Source organism: Carettochelys insculpta, chromosome 1 (assembly GCF_033958435.1).
Source record: "Carettochelys insculpta isolate YL-2023 chromosome 1, ASM3395843v1, whole genome shotgun sequence".
Classification (NCBI taxonomy): domain Eukaryota; kingdom Metazoa; phylum Chordata; order Testudines; family Carettochelyidae; genus Carettochelys; species Carettochelys insculpta.
In genome coordinates, this window is record NC_134137.1 from 311,742,158 (window position 1) to 311,762,442 (window position 20,285).

Genomic DNA, 20,285 nt, shown 5'->3' on the forward strand with positions numbered 1-20,285 from the left:
TGATCTGAAACAGCATAAAAACACTGTACTATGCAGAAAGTGTCAGTTCTCTCAGAAAAAGAAACATGGAATGTTTGTAAAAGATTAGCCAAATGGGGCAAAGTTCATGAAAATTTTATAAACAATTTGGCAATGGTACTCCCACTATTTAGACTTTTTTTTAATAAAGAAATAAAAATCTAGAAAGCTACCTTTATACAAAGTTGTTATATTTATGCCTTTAAGTAGGAAAAAAGTTTTATAATGCAAATTAGAACATAAAATAATCTTACAGTATCATACAATATAATGACAATAAACAAACATAAAAACATGATTTTGGCCTTTATAAAATATATATTTCTGCATTTAATAAATGCATTTGTGGCACAATGGTGACCGCTGTAATATTACTACCAGACAGCTTTCGTGCTAGAACTGTATTCAGTTGTACTGTAATTGCAAATTTGCAGTTTAGGTTAAGATGAAGACGATGGTTCAGAAGTAATAACCCTAGATGATTTAACAACATAATGAGGTGGTACATGTAAAATGGCAACTGAATAGTTGCAACACTCTGTATTGTGGGATATCATACAAACACTTTTCCTTTTCAAACCACAAGTATTTCCTATACATCCAGTAATTAAATATATCTTACAAATGAGAATGTCTATGTTAAAGATTTGGCAAGCTTCAGGGAAAATATAAAGTTAGTACCAAATATATAGTATATTTTGTGTGTGTATATATGCCAACACAATCCAAAGCAACCAAGTTGCATTTATTTGGAGTCAAGGATGCAGATGTCCTTTCCTAGCACTAAAACCACAAGCAATCCTAAGCTGTTTCTTTCACACTCATTAGAAAAATTTCCTCTTTCACATATAACAATTACATTTCAGCAGTATTTTTAAGCCATTCCTGAATAGCTTGATCAGCCAGATCCTCTGGTGTAGTGCAGTCATTTTCCACTTATTGGCTAGCAGAATTTGATCAGAAAGCACCTGGTCCAACAGACACTGAAATAAACAGAAATCTTTCTGTAGACTTCAGTGAGTAACGAATACATCTGTTGGTTTCAGTTGTCCCAAGGACACTGTATCCAGCTCAAGATCACCACAGTAGAAAGATAATCCACAAAGAGGCTCCTATCTCACACACCATCCCATGCCAGAGTTAGAGGATGTGATGGTTGATACATTCCTATATTATTACCTGTCACCTGCTGTGATTTTGGGTTGGTTTGCAGCTGGTTGGGAATGGGGAGGTGAGGAAGTGCCTGGGAAATAGCCCCAGTCTCAGAGAATGGAAAGGTGAGCTTCATGGCACCTTTGTACTCTTGCATCTCAATTAAAAGGTGAAGATCTGGCCCTGTGTCTCCAGCACCACCTCTTTTATTACTGTAATTTTCAGACACCAGTCAGTATTGAGGTCTCGTTGTGCCAGGTGCTTTACAAACACAAAGGAAGACTTAGTCTCTGCTGCAAGGAGCATACAACCTAATTCTTAATTATATTTTACATCATCATCTCATTTGTATATACATATATTTGCTACATTAAATTGAAATACAGCAAAGTAATGGATATATCAGAAAACTGTCACAATTTGTGTATTATCACACTAGATAATCACTAAAGCCGAAAGAAAAAAATTAAATGCCCTTCGTAAATATACAAAAATATAGACACGTCCAACACTTGTTTCATGAATTTTAAAGATATCAGACATATTTCCATACAAAATTCTGCGTTAAACCAGAGTAATAATTCATCTGACAGATGTCTGTCATATTTAAAGTACAGGTGCGATATTAACATATGTATGGTCAGAGTTAAGTCTACTATGTAAATTCTAGTTGCCTATTCATCTTGTGTGTATTGCCTGGAAGAGGAAGTAATTTCTAAAGACTGAAAGAACCTGAACCCAAGATTTCCTTTTTTTAAAAATGGTATTATTTATGAGTGGACATCAGCAACCCTAACTCCATGTTAACGCAGTTTTTTGTACTAGAATTTCCCTGGGCCTTTTTTTTTTTTTTTTTTTTGGGGGGGGGGGGGCGCGCGGGGATGTAAATGAAGAATTTAATGTGAACACATCTTAAATGAGTTTGATGAAATATTTTTATGAAGTAAATCTGTCAGATTTGAATGCCTGAATTGTTCTTCATGGAAAAGTCTGTATTTAAATGGTAAAATCAGTTTTGAACAGCCAAGAAACAGGCTCAAACTTTTCTTGGCCTCTTATAGTGACAGAGAAACAGAGAAAAGAAATTTTCCTCGAAGAAACCAATTAGGTCCACTACAGGTTTCTGCAGTGTGTTTCCTCAAAATCATTTTTATTTGCAGCCATAAACAGATAGTACAGTGCAGAAATGGAGTGCTGCTTCAGATTCTGCCTTATACGAAGCAGACAATTCTGTTGCTCAGCAGAGCTCCAAAATCATACACTCAGTGTAGTCATTCACCTCAATGAAAACCTGTTCACTCTTAATTGAGGAAGTGAAATACAGCAAAGGCAATCTGTCCTCTATTGATACTGCCTCATCACCTGTGAATGATAGAAAATAAGCAGCTATCTTATGTTAATTACTGATGCTTAGGAAATAAGTGATTGCCTACTGCTCTCCTAAGGATTCTGAATTGTGAAGAGAGGTCTGGGGTTGAAGAAGTGGAAGACCCTTGTGACCTGGTCCTTTCTGATCTCAAGTCTGCTTGATGCTTTACATCGTTAAGACTGGAGAGATCCAGGCCCATCTGGATCACCCTGAATGTGGGCAGTGGGCGAAGTGGACTAATTGTGTAAGAATGCTGTACAACTACACAGCTTTAACATCTCTACTGTGATCTTAGAATGGTACTCATATTTATATGTATATTGAGCTTTTAAACCAATTTTCTCTTTCTAATAAAATTTAATTTAGTTAATACATGTGTATTTGGATAAGATCTAGAATATTAATTCATCTGGGAGGTAATGTGTCCAATCTTTTGGGACTGGTAGAACTTTTTAATATGATAAATAAGAGTTTCATTAATCCTCATCATATTTGACTTGGTTATCTCAGGAGAGTCCTGAGGCTGGAGGGCATGGTGCTTTTGGCTTCTGGATAACCAGTAAAATGTTATAAAACCTATCTTGTGGTGGTTTGGTAAATCTAAAAGTCTTGGAGTATCCACCAGCTTTGGGGATTGTTTGCCCCACTCTTTGCGATTCACCCTAACTGAGTGAACTCCAGTGTGTCACTGGAAATTCCTACTTGAACTGCATTTTCAATGGAACAATAGTGTCTTGGACAGCTGCTCATCATATACACTGCAAATACGAATTTATTAGAGCCGTTCTTTGAGATAAACACACTGCACCTTTCACTAGTCGTGGCATGGGGGGGGAGCTAATTCTAACTTACACGCTGGAAGACCAGTAGAGTGGAATAGGTCATGTGCTGAACGGCAAGAGCCAACTGCGCATAATGGATAAAGAGCAGAATTAGAAGAAATGTTGCCACTTTTTGTGGACATTGGTTAGGTTATCGTCCCATGTTATGCCAGGTATTTTCCAATAAATAGTTACGCACTTATTGCATCTTGCATTGTGCACCTGTCGGTCCAAAATAAATGTTCTAAAATACCACTGGGAAGTTTCAGCTGCAAACTGAACATTCCTGATCTGCAGATAGTGAATCTAACAAAACTCTAAGAGATTGAGCTACAAGCATGTCTCCAAAGGTGAAGTGTAACTACTTTATGGGAAAATTAAATGAAACACTGCCATAGACAAATTGAGTAGGTCCTATCTCTTTCCAGCTTAATCAATGGCATTACTTGCTTAGGAAAATGAACACGTTTAGGGGACCTTCTTAGAAAATGTGTGAAGGGAGGTACCAGCTGGAACCTAAACACCATGCTTAGTGTCTCTAATGCTAAAATGTGCTCTGTACATTAGAGATATGCTTCCATTTAGATGCAGTATTATGTATTTTATATTTGTCATATTAAAAGTACTGTGAACAATACGCCTTCAAATATTATCAGATTTAAAAAAATCACAAGATTGGTTTTGGCTTGTTTTTAAGATGTCTCCTGGTTTTTGATCCTTCAGAGACCATATTTTCAAGCTTTTCTGCTCAAGGGCAAGAAATTTAGCTTTAGTAGGAAAAATAAAAGGAAAAAGTCAGATTTTTCAGTATTCACGTGAATCCAGGATCTAAGGCTTAACACCCCCACCCACACACTAAATATTACAACAGTCAAAATTGCAGGAGTTTGCAAACATGTTATTCTGAATGGTCCGTGATAGGTCTTGGATAGAAAACATGATGTAGTGGTTAGGGCACTAGAGTAAAACTCAGGAGAGCTTGGTTGAATTCATGGCTCAAAGATAAACTGTGTGAGACCTTCAGCAAGTCATGCATAGTTTATCTATGCCTCGGTTTCCTCACCCGTAAATTGGAGACCGTACTTCCTTACTATATAGGGATATTTGAGGATAACATCCATTAATGATAGACACACACAGATATTACGGCAATAAAAGGCATACAGATTTCTATATAAGCCAGTTGAGGAGTAAAGTGCCCTAGCCTTTTAAACTGCTGGAAATATGTGCTGAAATTTGCCTTAGCTCACAAAATTAGCATGTTTGTTTTAGTCCACTTCACAAATCCACCACAGTTTGCAACAACTGGCATCCATGCTTCAAGACAGACCCAGGATTAGTATGTACATGGTGAGTTGCAAATCAGGGCAGACGTGCAATGTCAGAGCTAAACAGGGGACGCGTCTAGCACTGTACATCTGCACTATGTCTGTTTCTAGTAAATGCTACTAGTCCCTCACTTTTTGAGCACCTAATTCACATAAAAAATGCATACAAGCGCATAGGCTAATAGTGAAATGACTATGAAAAAGTTTCTTGATCTCAGTGATTTTGCCTTACAATTGTCCCAACTAAGACTCTCCTTGCTACTGCTAAGTGTGCTGATTGTGCGTCTGGATGCATTTCAGTATTATAAAGTTTGTGAAGGACACTGGAAATCCTTCCCGAACAAAACACCTGACAGATATAAATGATGTACCATGATCTCACTGGTGTCAAAAGGAAAAATGTATTGCAGATATCACTCTTCCTACTATTATCTGTCCGAAGACAAAAAGAAAATTCAACAGAGAAGCAGAAACACCCTTCATTCTATCCAAAGGAAAGGAAACTGTTCTGCTTTAAATGCTGCAGGAGGATCCTAAACATTTTTTTTCAGAACCCCCACCCCCAAGCCTCTTGAACATGATTTTTCCTCACCCACAGGTCAAGAATTTCTATACAACACACCCCACTTCGCGTGGTGGTCAGTTCCTTTGAAATCACAGGCTCAAGCTTAACCTGTTTTCTTTCTGGTCCTGCGCTGCACTCACTGTACAGCTATTAATATTGAGAGTAGAACAAGCAACTGTCAAGGGCATACTTGGCACATTCAGCAAATGCATTCCACCTGGATGTGACATAATATTGAGCAGCAGTTAAGCCATTAGAGTAAATGAGTTAACTAGCTGCAAAGGAAAATGCTCATATTGCCTTCAGAAAATTCTTTACATATTGTAAGCAACTAATTCTCTGTAAATCCAAGTGTATCTGTCAATGTGAAGCCACAGATGAACTTTAGATTTGCCACACTGTACTACCAAATGCAGTTCCTTGCCTCCCATGGTTACCCATACCTGATGCGTCAGAGGAAGACAAAAATGCATAATACACGTTTCCACTGTGCAATGCTGTATGCTGCTGGACATCACACACTTTTGGGATGTTTCTGTCAGACAAAGGCTGTGTCTACACTAGAGAGTTTTGTCGACAGAAGGGACCTTCTGTCAGCATAACTCAGGGAGCATCTACACACTTGAAGTCTTCTGTCAACAGAACTCCACATTTGCCTTGACTGTCAACCGTCAAAAACTTGCAGAATAATGCCCTGTTGATGAAGTGCCGTGTGGACACTTCTGTTGACAGAGAGGGCTTCCTGTTGCCAGCAGCCCTGTTTGCAGAGCTGCCAAATCCCACTTTCTGTCACCAGAGGGCAGTGCAGCCTGGCAGTTTTCTGTCAACAGAGCAAGTAGTGTATAACAGCAATCCACCAACAGAAGTTCCATCAAGATTTTCTCTGTAAGATGCTTCTAGTGTAGACATAGTGAAAAAGTAAAACAAGAACACACTGGACAAAGGCAACCCTTTTAAGTACAGTAATTCCCACTGGACGTTCAAAAGATTATTCTTTGACAATGTGCAGACTGAACAGGAGCTAAAATACAAAGAAAAACCTGAAACAATATTTAGAAGTTATGCACAAAAACTTAACTGTTCTTGGCCTACAGACATTACACAATAGATCAAAGAAGATATTCTTGACAGGAACATGGAAAGGTGAGCAGAACTGTGAAATTAAAAAGAACCTTTAAAAAAATCACAGATATAAGCAACCTATGTATTACTTCAGAAAACTCAGATTAAAATTCTGTAAAACTGTTCTGGGAGCTTGGTACCACCACTTGGCAATCTTTTCCAAAGGAAATGGCTTATGGCTGATTTCAGACCCATCTACAGCTCTGGCCAGCTGAACTTAATGTAAACTCCTCATTGTTACAGAAATTAAGAAAACTTACAGAATCTGAAGCTTGTCCAAATGATCTCAAAAAAATGAACTGACATATACAAAGAAGCGTAGTGTTTACACCCTTCACATGAGCCAAAATATATCATGTAAGTCAAACTGACTAAATAATGAATTACTCACACCTCTCATACTGGAGGTGGCCACATGAATGAAAAGCGTGAAGGTAAAAATTTCAACTTTGCAAGATTAGGGCTACCAGCTAGTAGTGAATGTCACAAGGCTTTATAAAATATTATAAATGCCATTAATGACTATAGGCACCTGGCCAGAATATTGATAGCTTCAGAACTGGCATGTCACTCCAACTCTAATCAAGTAAAGAGGCACTGTGAAAAGTGGCAATGCTTCTACAGAGCAATTACTACTAACCGTAGAATGAAATGGTGTTATTTAATGAGTACCTGCTCTATATTATTTCCCTTTAGTTAAAACAAGCACACGAAGTATTCAGAAAAAAAGTCTATTATATTAGTCTGTAAAAGGCATTAGTGTTAAGAAATGCAAATGAAGTATTTGCATCTTCAATTTTATAAACTTCACAAAAGGTGCAAATGATTTAATGCTTCCTGGGCTCACATTGGCAGGTCAGTACTGTTATGTCTAGTTTTTCTTGATGTACCATCATCGCGTGGCAGTGCTTTCTGCAAACTTGACATAGCAGCAGTTCTTTCAATGTCTATCACAGCATACAGCTCTGTGCGCCTGGTTGGAGTTTGTGGAAGTGGAGTGGTAGGAGTTTTTGGAGTCTGAGGGTTGTCGGAGTCACTGCCACCTTCCAAGTCAACCTGGATATAATTGAGCTGCCTGTGTTCTAAACTTGGACGTCTAATATCAAAGTTAAAGACTGTTGGTGTACAGTCCCGACGTCGTGTCAATTCCACTTTATGAGCACTTGCTGGCACATTTACATTCTCTGTATTTACATAATTATGCATTGGATCTAGGTTATTGTGGTAGCCATTCAAAGATGGGGTCTTTGGTCCTAAATTGTCATCTTCCTCTCTACTTAGCTTGCGGGCTTCCCAAACAGGAGGCAAAGATGGCAAGTTTTCATAGTTTAATAATGCAGTTCTCCTTTGAGCAGAGTTGTTGATATTCTGGGTATCTGAGGTACTTGTTGATGTCAGACGACCTCTCCTGACTCCTGAGGCACTAGGGATTGATAATCTATTTAGATTTTCATACACTAGTTTATTACCAGAAGGTGTTTCTTTACGTTCATCACTGTCATACCCAGTGTCCCATTCAGAGTTGTTTGTACTACTGCCACTAACTTGGTCTCTCCCAAGTTGCTCCAGTTGCTCTCTTTCCATTAATTGTCTTTGAACAGGTGTTGGCCCTAAAACAAATTTGACTCCTTCAGGCTCCAGAAGGACCTGAGCATCTCTGTCATCAGTGCAATTCTGGTCATCTGTTGTCTTGCTTGTTTCAACATTAGAAAGCCTTAAATCCAGCGGTGCATGAACACTTGATCTATTTTTTCTTTCCTCTTGTACACCAGTAGTGTTGACATAGGTGTGCACCTGTAAAAGACACATTCAAACATTAGTTACACTTTTTAACCTCCTTAGTCCTCTTTTTCTCTCAAAGACTTGCAAAATCATTCAGTCCACCACTACGTCTACACTTAGTAAAAACTTCAAAATGGCCATGCTAATGGCCAAATCGAAGAATACTAATGAGGTACTGAAATGCGTATTCAGCACCTTGTTAGCATGCCAGCAGCCCGCAGCACTTCGAAAGTGCCTTGGTTCACTCCTGCATGGCTCGTCTACACCAGGGTCCTTTTCAAAAGGACCCCACCAAGATCAAAATCCCCTCACTCCTATGAGCTCATAGGAATAAGGGGATTTCAATGTTGGCGGGGTCCTTTCCAAAAGAACTCCCGCCTGGATGAGCTGTGCGGGAGCGAAAAACAACAGTTTTGAAGAGCCACGGCCAGCAGCATGCTAACGAGGTGCTGAATATGCATTTCATCACCTCATTAGTAATCTTCAATTTGGCCATTTGCATGGCCATTTCCAAGTTTTGTGCCAGTGCAGACATAGCCCTTCTGTTTTGCTGAACATGGAGCTTTGCTACTGGTTTTATTTTTTCAGCGGCTGTTTTAAATGTCAAAAATGCCCAGACAAGCCAAAAAACTTTTTCTACTACAGTAAACCCTTGATTTTACGGACCCCGATTTAGCCGTTTTCAGGAACAACAGACAATCCCATTGTTCCCGAAGTCTGCTGGGGTTTGTAAATCCTAATATCCCCTCCACCCACCCAAAAAAAAAAAAAAAAGGAGGGACTTACCACTACTGCCTGGAGGAGCTGCTGCCTCCTCCACCAGAGCTGCCACGTAGTCCTCTCACCAGGGGTGGGGCGTGTACATGGGCAGATGGCACTCATGTACGCACCCCACCCCTGCTGGCAGGAGAGCGTGGCAGGTCCTCCAGCCATGGCCTGGTAGCTCCATCCACACAGCAGACTCCAGCAGTTCCAGCTGCAATCTGGTGTGTCCCTGGGTTGTTTTTTTTTTTGGGGGGGGGGATGGGGAGTGAGAACTAGAGCAGCCTAGCGGCAGTGGGTGGGTAGTAAACCCTCCAATTTAACAAGACTTTCAGGATTAACAGACCCCCCCCCTGCAGTCTGTTAAAGGGTTTACTGTATAAAACTTAATAAGCTCAGTTTACCATATGTCTGAGCCCTGGCAGAACAGAGCACCTGATTCAGTCCCAGGCTAGCACCAACATTAGTTTAAGCCACTGATATATGTGGAGTGTCAGGATAACAGAATTCCATCTTACACACGTGGTACATCCATGACAAAGGAAAGTGCTGCAGGAGTTGTCTTTGTTTAGTGTACATGAGCAGAGTTCCACTCGCAAGGGAAATTTCTCTGCTGGCCACTTGAAGACTCATTCCAACCACCTCTGCCAACTGAGTGGTGGGAAAATGTCTCATACCACAGAATCTGTCTCTTAGTATAGAGACAGCACTTCAAACCAAAAGGCATCATATAGTCTATTAACTGTCAAATTATAAAAAAGTGTTTCAAGAAGAGGTCAGATTAACATGTTAAATGTTACATTTACAGAAAAGGTCAAATAGACCAGGATGCTGGTAGCAGAAGCTGTTGGAGGAGAGTTAAGAGCAAACCATTAGCCTCACACTTTAACCCTTCAAAGCTCCCAGGAATAGAATGGATAGATAAAATTCTCTCACCCACTCCTAAATCTGGAACTTTGGAGGGCAAACACTGCTTGAGAACAACTCCCTTCTACACTCCCCACTATATCCGACCTCTGCCAGGATCTGCATGCTGAGTATGTATTGGGCACAAAGGAGAGAGAGAGTAGGGATGCAATAAGAGTTTCCAGTAACATGAGTAACCAATAAGCATCTGCTTAGTGGATAGTGCTACTGGTTACTCACACCCTCCCCCTCCAGTAAACTGGGAGTGGCTGGCTCAGTCTCTAGCCCCGCTTGCGCCAGGATTAGGCAGTTTCCCCTCCTCCCACTCTGCGTGTAAAAGGCACACAGGCTGGTTCAGCTTTTAAATACAGATCAGCAGGGTTGGGGGGATGGAGGGCAGTTAACCTAGTAACCGATATATTTTGGTGGTTACTCAGTTATCAAATTACTTGCTCTAACATCCCTAATAGACAGTGACAGGGTGTTCCCTCTCAGCTGTGTGGTTGTGCAGCCAACCAGGAGTGAATCAAGTGCTGCACACTTGATTAGCAGAGCTAGGTACAGTGGCATGTGTTCAGGTAGGTAGGCTATGCTGCTCGGGACCCCCTCTCCTCACTGTTCTAAAGCCATGCTGCCTCTGCCCTAGATACCCTGGCCAGTTGCACCCAGAACCTTCTTGCTTACTTTACAGAGCATAGTGGAGGGAGATGCTGATGTCAGGGTATAACCCTCCCTCTGGTCTTCCCCTGCTCAAGTACCGCATCTCTGCAGAGCCTTTTGGTATGAGTAGTACCTTAAAGAGACAGCACAGTCACTCAAACTTCTCCTGTCTCTTTCATGCTTACCTCCCAACAACATACTTGTCCTGGTGGTATTGTTACTTTTTGGTTGTTTGTGCAATGCATGTATATTCTCTGTAATTTTATACATGCAAAGTGCTGTTTGACTAGTCTATGCATTTCATACTTCTATTTCCCTCTTCTGCTTTAACTTAATTCTTTGAGTAATGAGTTCTAAAATGCCTAGCTTGTCCTGGTAGGAGTAATTATCCCAATGGCAACATTGAAAATATACTGTAATGCACGTTTTTTTTTTTGTTTCTCCACAGGTGCACATCACCCCAACATTTGTGCACATAACAAAAGTCATTCTGTGCGCAGATGGAAAAAAATAAGAGGGAACACTAGTGACAGCTATTACTTTTCTGGGTTGCCTCACACATTAACAAACATATGGATCTTCATTTTTCATGTGATTAGCTTCTAACCAAAAGTACACTGCTGCAAATCAAATACAAAGGTGTAATTTCTCCCATACCACTTAGCTACTGACATACTCAAAAAGCCCAGGTGAGGCACTTGGCTTCTCTTCCACTCTAGTTCCTCCCAACCCCTCTCCTCCGTCATGTCATTCATTCTCCTTTGAACAGTCCAGCTATTTATTGGTTCTCTCCTCTTTCTTCCTTACAGGTGCTCATTTGACTCATCTGCACTCACCTTCCATTCTGACTTTTGGCTCTGCCTCTTTCTCCATCCAATCTCATCATCCATTACTTTTCCATGATGACTCCCCATCTGACTTTTGCCCACCTATGTTCTGGCTCTTATTACACCAACATTTGTTTTCTTGGTGCTTTGGCTCATATTTCCTTTCAGCACCTGTTTCTTATCACATGCTAAGATTGTAAGACTGTCATGGGGCAGGAAGTGGTATATTACCTGTATGCACAGCACTTATCACAAAAGGAGCTTCAGGTTCTGATCGGGAACTCTTGGCATAATTACATCAAAATACATCATGTTTATTTTAAATCAGACAGCTAAGTAAACAAAGTTGTTCTTTTGCCAGTTGCATACTGTGCACATAATCATTCTGAAACAGTAACACACGCAAACGTTCTATAGCAATACAACATTCTACGCAGAGACAGACAAAACCAGGATAACACACTTTTTCCATCATGGAAACAGAGCTAGGAAAATAGGTGCAAGTATAAATTTCCAGAATTAGTACATGAGCAATAGAATTAATGCTGACCCCAAAATGTGCAAAAAATAAAGACTATGCTTACTTGTTCCTCTGCTACGAGCAATGGATGTGTTGACTCTTCACCCACTGAAGGGAGCCGTGCACTTCCTACAGAGGGATGTCGGCTGGAAGGATGTGATGAAGCATCCCCAAAGGAGGGGTACCGGGGATACCCGTTAGGTAAACTTTGTGCACTGAACCCAGGAGCTAATTCAATTAAAAAAAAAAAAGATGAATTAAAAAGATATCCAAAGTGCCTCCTTATGTTTCATTCAGATGCTTTGCTTTCTTCTCTGGAAAGTGACTTCTACACTGTGAGCAATATCTAAATAAATATATTTAATAAATCCTAAAAGCTCACAGGATCAGACATGTACCTATATAAAATGTCTCTATATTGGATCCTCTGAATATTTAACTGACAAGCCATGTGCAAAAAAATTTATTCCCTCAAGAAAATATGGAAAGAAATCACCATCGAATAAAAAACTGAATGGTCATCAAGCATTTTTTTAAGTTCAGCCTTCTTAAGTAATACTGTTTGCATGCATAAACCAGGAAACAGTCTACCAGAATGTAAAATAGATACAAATGCCATTGAAAAAAAATTTTTTTTTTTTTCAAAACTGCATTGCATAGTCAGTATACTTTGGATACAAAACAGCAACAATGGTCAAAGTGAAAAAGTTTGCAAAAAAGGCCACGCTAAATACACAATGGGAAAAATAAGTTAATGACATTGATTACAAGTATTTCATCAGAAAAAAATTCTTGATGGATTTTCTGGAAACTTCAGTTCTTCTTCACATACTGTCTAATTGTAACACAATTTTCATGTTAATGTAAGCATATAAGATTGTCACAAGACACACTCCTGTAATGTCATTAGTCACTAGAGTTTATGCTTCTATGAACTTCATTCCACCACTTTTCAAATTCAGTTTTAAAGCTCCAGGTTATTATCTGAAGGGAATGCATAACAACACTGAAACAAGGTGTTTACATTTTTATCTACAGATGGAGAACAACCCATCATCCTCCAATAGAACATAGTTCTTATCAAATTTCTTTTCATCAATATTGCCATTAGTAAGAAGAGTATGTCTCCTTAAGGAAATGAAAATTTAAAAAAAAAGTAGAATTAAGTGGAAGTAAAGTATCATCACCGCAGTATTCTCACTGTTAGAGCTCAAGCATCCAGCCTCAGGCTACATCTGGCCTATAGTTGGGATCGATCCACTGGGGCAAGTTGATTTAGTGGGCCTAGTGAAGACCCACCAAAATCCACAACAGATCACTCTGCAGTGAACCCCTGTACTCTACTCCCCGATGAGAAGAATAAGATAGGTCAATGGGTGAGTTTTTCTCATTGATCCTCCCAAGGCACAGACCCTGCAGTAACTCGACCTACAGTACGTCAACTGCAGCTACGTGGGAAGGGAAAATTATTTACGTAGCAGAGTTGTGTACCTTAGATCAACTTTCTACAGCACTGTAGATGTAGGCTCAGATTGGCCAGAACTTCCACACACAGTTTTGAAGGGCTGCACGCACGTGCACAATCTCCAACCCTGCAGTGTAAAAGGTAAAACTGCCAATTCTGTTTTTCATGAAAGGCTGCAATACTGACCAGTACAAACATACCATTAACTCTGCAGGAATAAAGGGGAAGTGCATACAAAAAATAATCCACATCCAGCAGACAATGTTATTTTCTCTCTGTGTGCGTGTGCATGTGCGCACAAGCACACAAATATACAGTCATCACAAAGGCAGAGCACACCTTTTAATAGGCAGAACCCCTAAACTCTGAAAGCAGATGCATGGAAGAGTGAGAATCACGAGCAATATCTTCAAAGAAGAAAAAGTTACTTCACAATTTTCTGAAGACACCATCATTATGGGATTTTCACTCGAGGAGTAAGTAGCTTAAGGGATGTGAGGTTTCAAAATAACAGACACTAGATCAGGGAGTGATTTACATGTACTTCATGCAAGCAGATTCAAACCAAGATACATACACGTGCAACAACTGCCAAAGAGCCTGCAAATCTCAGACTGGACTATTGAGTCACTTGAGACACTGCAACCCATCTGCATCGAAGGCTGCAATTCCAAGGTCTCTTGCAGACAAAGGGGTGTCAACAGGAAAGATACAAAATAGCTTTTTTCTTCTTAATGAAAGGAAGAAGGAGCACCTTCTACTAATCAAGCAGCAGTAATGCAGAGAGATTTGAGGATGAGCCCTCAATAAAAGACAGCTACTTACTTCCGTAACTGATGTTCTTCAAGATGTGTTGCTCATCTGCAAAATGCAGATGTATGCACTTGCACATACCCAGTTGCCAGAAAAGTGTTTCCCCTAGCCAGTACTTGAGGGCCAGTGCAGCACCCCCTGGAGTGGCGCCAATATAGCACCCAATAAAGACACCAGCCAACCCACCCCCTGCTCAGTTCCTCCCTGACGGCTACTCCGAGAGTGGGGAAAGGCAGGAGGGTCCTGGAATGGACATGAGCAACACATCTCAAAGAACTCCAGTTACAGAAATAAGTAACTGTCTTTTCTTCAAATGATTGCTCATGTGTGTTCCAATGTAGGTGAATGTGAGCTGATGTTAGGAGGTGGGATCGGAGCCCTGGAATGACTGCAGGACAGCCCTACCCATTGCAGCATTCTCTCCAGCGTGCTGCATGACAGTGTAATGAGCTGAAATGGCATGAATGGGAGACCAGGCGGCAGCCCTACAGATTTCCTAGGAATGCCATAGAAGAGGCCTGCGCCCGTGCAGAGTGAGCTCTGATGTGAGGAGGGGAAACCCCTGCTAGCTTGTAGCATTCCTTAATGCAAGCCGCTATCCAGGAGGAAATTCTCTAGGATGAAACTGGGATACCCTTCATCCCATCTGCTACAGCCACAAACAGCTGCTTCAACTTCATGAATGGCTTGGAAAAGTCTATGTAAAAAGCCAAAGCCCTATGGATATTTAGGGTACGTAGACTCTGCTCTCTTGGGGTAGCATGAGACTTAGGGTAAAAAGCAGGTAATGAAATATCCTGATTGATATGGAAAGAGGAGACAACTTCTGGCAAGAATGCTGGATAGGGTTCTCAGTCTAACCTTGTCCTTGTGGAACACTGTATAGGGTGGGTCCACTGAGAAGGCCCTCAACTCAGACACCCTTCTGGTAGATGCGATGGCCAAAGAGACTGTTTTGAGACTTGAAAACAGCAGGGAGTCAGAAGCAAAGGGTTTTAAAGGGGGCCTCCTAAGATAAGCCAAAAAGAAATTGAGGTGCCAGGAAGATAAGGGGTCCTGCAATGGTGGTCTAACCTGGCCTTGCCAGATGGAAGAGGTGGATGAGGCTTTTTTTAAAACAACTGACAAAGTCAAGCAGGGCCCCAGATTTGGTGGTGATGGGGGACTTCAACTATCCAGATATATGTTGGGAAACTAATACAGCGGGGCACAGAACTATCCAGTAAGTTCTTGGATTGTATTGGAGACAATTTTTTATTCCAAAAGGTTGAAAAAGCTACCGGGGGGAAGCTGTTATAGATTTCATTTTAACAAATAGGGAGGAATTGGTAGAGAACTTGAAGGTGGAAGGCAGCTTGGGAGAAAGAGATCATGAAATCATAGAGGTCACAATCCTAAGGCAGGGTAGAACATAAAACAGCAAGAGAGATAATGGAATTCAGGAAGGCAGATTTTGGTAAGCTCAGAGAACTGGTAGGTAAGGTCCCACGGGAAGCAAAACTGAGGGGAAAAACAGCTGAGGAGAGTTGGCAGTTTTTCAAAGGGACATTATTAAGGGCCCAAAAGCAAGCTATCCCGCTGTGTAGGAAAGATAGAAAATATGGAAAAAGACCGCCTTGGCTTAACCAGGAGGTCTTGCATGATCTCAAAATAAAAAAGGAATTGTATAAAAAATGGAAACAAGGAAAAATTACAAAGGATGAATATAGGCAAACACCACAAGAATGCAGGAGAAAGATTAGAAAGGGTAAGGCATAAAATGAGCTCAAACTAGCTACAGGCATAAAGGAAAACAAGAAGGCTTTTTATAAATATATTAGAAACAAGAGGAAGACCAGGGACAGGGTAGGGCCACTGCTCAGTGAGGAGGGAGAAACAGTAACAGGGAACTTGGAAATGGCAGAGATGCTTAATGACTTCTTTGTTTCGGTCTTCACTGAGAAATCTGATGAAGGAATGCCCAACATAGTGAATGCTAGTGGGAAAGGGGTAGGGTTAGAAGTTGAAATAAAAAAAGAACAAGTTAAAAATCACTTAGGAAAATTAGATGTCTGCAAGTTACCAGGGCCTGATTAAATGCACCCTAGAATACTCAAGGAGCTGATAGAGGAGGTATCTGAGCCATTAGGTATCATCTTTGGAAAATCATGGGCGACGGGAGAGATTCCAGAAGACTGGAAAAAGGCAAATATAGTGCCCATCTATAAAAAGGGGAATAAGAATAACCCAGGAAACTACAGGCCAGTCAGCTTAACTTCAGTGCCAGGAAAGATAATGGAGCAGGTAATTAAGAAATCATCTGCAAGCACTTGGAAGGTGGTAAGGTGATAGGAAACAGCCAGCATGGGATTGTAAAGAATAAATCTTGTCAAACTAATCTGATAGCTTTCTTTGATAGGATAACAAGCCTTGTGGACAGGGGAGAAGCGGTAGATGTGGTATGCCTAGACTTTAGTAAAGCATTTGATACGGTCTCTCATGATATCTTACCAAAAAACTAGGCAAATACAATTTAGATGAGGCTACTATAATGTGGGTACATAACTGGCTGGATAACCATACCCAGAGAGTAGTTCTTAATGGTTCTCAGTCCTGCTGGAAAAGTACAAAAAGTGGGGTTCCGCAGGGGTCCGTGTTAGGACCAGTTCTGTTCAATGTCTTCATTGATGATTTAGATATTGGCATAAAAAGTACGCTTATTAAGTTTGCAGATGATACCAAGTTGGGAGGGGTTGCAACTGCTTTGGAGGATAGGGTCATAATTCAAAAGGATCTGGATAAACTGGAGAAATGGTGTGAGGTAAATAGCATGAAGTTTAATAAGGACGAATGCAAAGTGCTCCACTTGGGAAGGAACAATCAGTTTCACACATACAGAATGGGGAGAGGCTGTCTAGGAACGACTATAGCAGAAACGGATCTAGGGATTATAGTGGACCACAAGCTAAATATGAGTCAACAGTGTGATGCTGTTGCAAAAAAAGCAAACATAATTCTGGGATGCATTAACAGGTGTGTTGTGAACAAGACACGAGAAGTCATTCTTCCGCTCTACTCTATGCTGGTTAGGCCTCAGCTGGGGTATTGTGTCCAGTTCTGGGCACCGCAGTTCAAAAAAGATGTGGAGAAACTAGAGAGGGTCCAGAGAAGAGCGACGAGAATGATTAAAGGTCTAGCGAATGTGACCTATGAAAAAAGGGTGAAAGAATTGGGCTTGTTTAGTTTGGAAAAGAGAAGATTGAGGGGAGACATGATAGCGATTTTCAGGTATCTAAAAGGGAGTCATCAGGAGGAAGGAGAAAACTTGTTCTTCTTGGCCTCTGAGGATAGAACAAGAGGCAACGGGCTTAAACTGCAGCAAGGGAGGTTTAGGTTGGACATTAGGAAAAAGTTCCTAACTGTCAAGGCAGTCAAACAGTGAAATAAATTGCCAAGGGAGGTTGTGAAATCTCCATCGCTGGAGATATTTAAGAACAGGTTAGATAGATGTCTGTCAGGGATGGTTTAGATAGTACTTGGTCCTGCCATTGGGGCAGGGGGCTGGACTCGATGGCCTCTTGAGGTCCCTTCCAGTCCTAGTGTTCTATGATTCTCCAAGACTTGCATAAATCTCTTGACCACAGGGTTCAAGGATATGAATGGAAGGCCTGGAGCAGGATGGAAGATGGAAACAGCTGCCAGGTGTACTTTGATGGAGGAAAGGGACAGCCCCAATTAACTCAGGTGTCACAAATAATCCCGCATCAAGGGGATTGTGGACTGCAAGAGAAAGAATGCCTTCAGGGACGACCAAACCACAAATGTTTTCCATGTCACCAAGTAAGTGGCCCTCATGGAGGGCTTTCTACTATTTAAAAGCATCTCCTTCACTGGGTCTGAGAAGGGAAGTTCCATGGCACTCAGCCAGAAAGCTTCCATGCTGTTAAGTGAAGGGATAGGAGGCTGGGAGTGCAGAGCCACCTCTCCTCCTGAGTCAACAGGCCTGGTGTGTTATTGGCTTGCACAAACTGACAGGCCCAACAGAACTGAGTACCAATGTGGCCTGGCCCACACTGGAGCCACCAAGATTGAGGCCTGGTCTGCTTGAATTTTGAGAAGGACCTTAGGGATGAGGGAAACCAGAGGGAACGCACACAACAGTGGGCCTGTCCAGGATACATAGAACACATCCACCCAGGACCTGGGACTGCAGTTCCAGTAAGAACAAAACATTTAGCACTTCAAACTGAGGTGTGTGGCAAACAGGTCGATCTGGGGATAACCCCAAGCTCAGAATATTGATTGCAGCATGTCCAGGTGAATGGACCACTTGTGGTTCATAAAGGACCTGCTGAGGTGATCCATGGTGGCATTGTGGACTCCAGGTAAGTAATGGGACTGTAGGAAAATTGTGATGAATGCTGAACTCTTATAGCCTGAGGGCCTCTTGACACAGGGTAGAAGAGCATGCACCCCCTCTCTGCTGGTATAATACATTGCGTGTCAGTGAGCACAGACAACACGAGAGCAATGCCCCACTAGGTTGTCCTGAAACTCCTTGCATGCCAGCCTGATCGCCCTGAGATCTCTCACACTGAAGTGAAGCTAGAGGTCTAATGCGCCGTATAGAGTCTGAGTCTGGTGCTCCCCCAGATTCACCCACCCCATCTAAATATGGGATGTCTGTTACCAGGGTCAGGGAAGGCTGGGGAGTCCTGAAATGTAGCCCCGCACACATGGTTCAAGCATCCAGCCACCAATGCAGGGTCTGCAACACCTGCTGTGGCAACATCACTAATTTGTCTAGATCGTCCTTCACAGGGCGGTACACCAAAACAAGTCACAATTGGAGGGGATGTAGTCAAGTCTGGCATGTTGCACCATGAATATATAAGCTGCCACGTATCCCAGGAAACTCATGTAACACCTGGCTGTCATGGTGGGGAACCTGATCATGTTATTTATGATGCCGGTCATAGCCTGAAACCTGCTCTCTGGCAGGGAGGCACTGGCAAGCAGAGAGTCCAGGAGATCCCACACAAACTCTATTCTTCAAGTGTGGATGAGTGTCAATTTTGCCTCTTTCACCAGGAGGCCAAGACTGTCAAAGGTTTAGCAAATGAACTTTGTGTGTTGATGGACGTGGGCCTTTGAGCTCCCTTGGACTAACCAGTTGCCTAGGTATGGGAACAGCTGGACTGGTCAGTGGAGGAAGGACTGAACTGATAGTGCCCCCCATTCACCACATATTTTAGGAACCTCCTGTGAGGAATGTAGATTGCAACATGAAAATACACGTCCTGTAAGTCAAGACCAGAAAACCAGTCCCCTGGGTCCAGCAAGGGGATAATGAGCCCCCAAGAGACCATGCGAAACCTGACCTTTTTCACTAACATGTTCAGGCCCCACAAGCCCATGATGGGCCTCATGCCCCATTTTAATGTCAGGATTAGGAAATAAAGGGAGTAAAACCCCTGGCCCCTGAATTGTGAGGAAACCTCCTTTATCACCCCTACCCTACTCAAGGAGTGACTGAATCTCCTGCCTGAGCAGACTCTTGTGAGAGGGGACCCTGAATAGGGATGGGGAAGGAGGGTTATAAGAGGGGTGAGAACTGAACTGGATAGCATATCCCCTTTCTACTGTGCAATTGACCCACCGGTCCAACGTTATACAGGCAGGGTAGAAAGGGGACAAGTGCAACAAAAACAGAGGGCATGCTGGATCCAAACTGGGAGTGATGTGGCGCTCTTGACCACACCTTCAAAAGTTGGGTTTAGGCCCCTGTGGGGGCTTCTGCTGCCCTTGGCCTAGGCTGGGCTGATTGGAGCACCTCTTTGCACTGTGACCTCACCGCCTATTTTGATCTCTAGGCTGCTGGCGGAACTGGCTAGGGAGAGAGAGTGGGGGCTAAGATGTCCATTCTGAGTCGCAGGAGTGTGGAGCCACAGAGACCTCAGGTTGGCCCTAGAGTCTTTAAGACTCTGCAGCCTTTTACCTTTTTTTCAGAAAATAAAGTAAGTCCTTCAAAGGGCAAGTCTTGAATTGCTTGTTGCACTTCGTAGGAGAGGCTAGAGACTTGTAACCATGCCCCCTGCCTTCTCATGGCCACCCTTGACCCCATAACCCTTGTCAACGCGTTGGCAGCATCCAAGGTGGCTTGCAAGGCCTCACTTGATATTTTCTTGTTTTCCTC

The 20,285-nt window shown here is 42.0% G+C and overlaps 1 protein-coding gene across 1 annotated transcript in view; it reads right to left on the bottom strand.

Annotated features, from left to right (window-relative positions):
* Window positions 1-2,019: 2,019 nt before the first annotated feature.
* Window positions 2,020-20,285, bottom strand: part of FRS2 (fibroblast growth factor receptor substrate 2) — a 97,767-nt gene continuing 79,501 nt past the window's right edge. The window contains exons 6-7 of the mRNA XM_075013046.1: window positions 11,897-12,060; window positions 2,020-8,169 (exon numbers count right to left, since the gene is read on the bottom strand). Coding sequence (XP_074869147.1) covers window positions 7,219-8,169; window positions 11,897-12,060 — 1,115 coding nt within the window. The 3' untranslated portion in view covers window positions 2,020-7,218. The remainder of the gene's footprint in view (window positions 8,170-11,896; window positions 12,061-20,285) is intronic.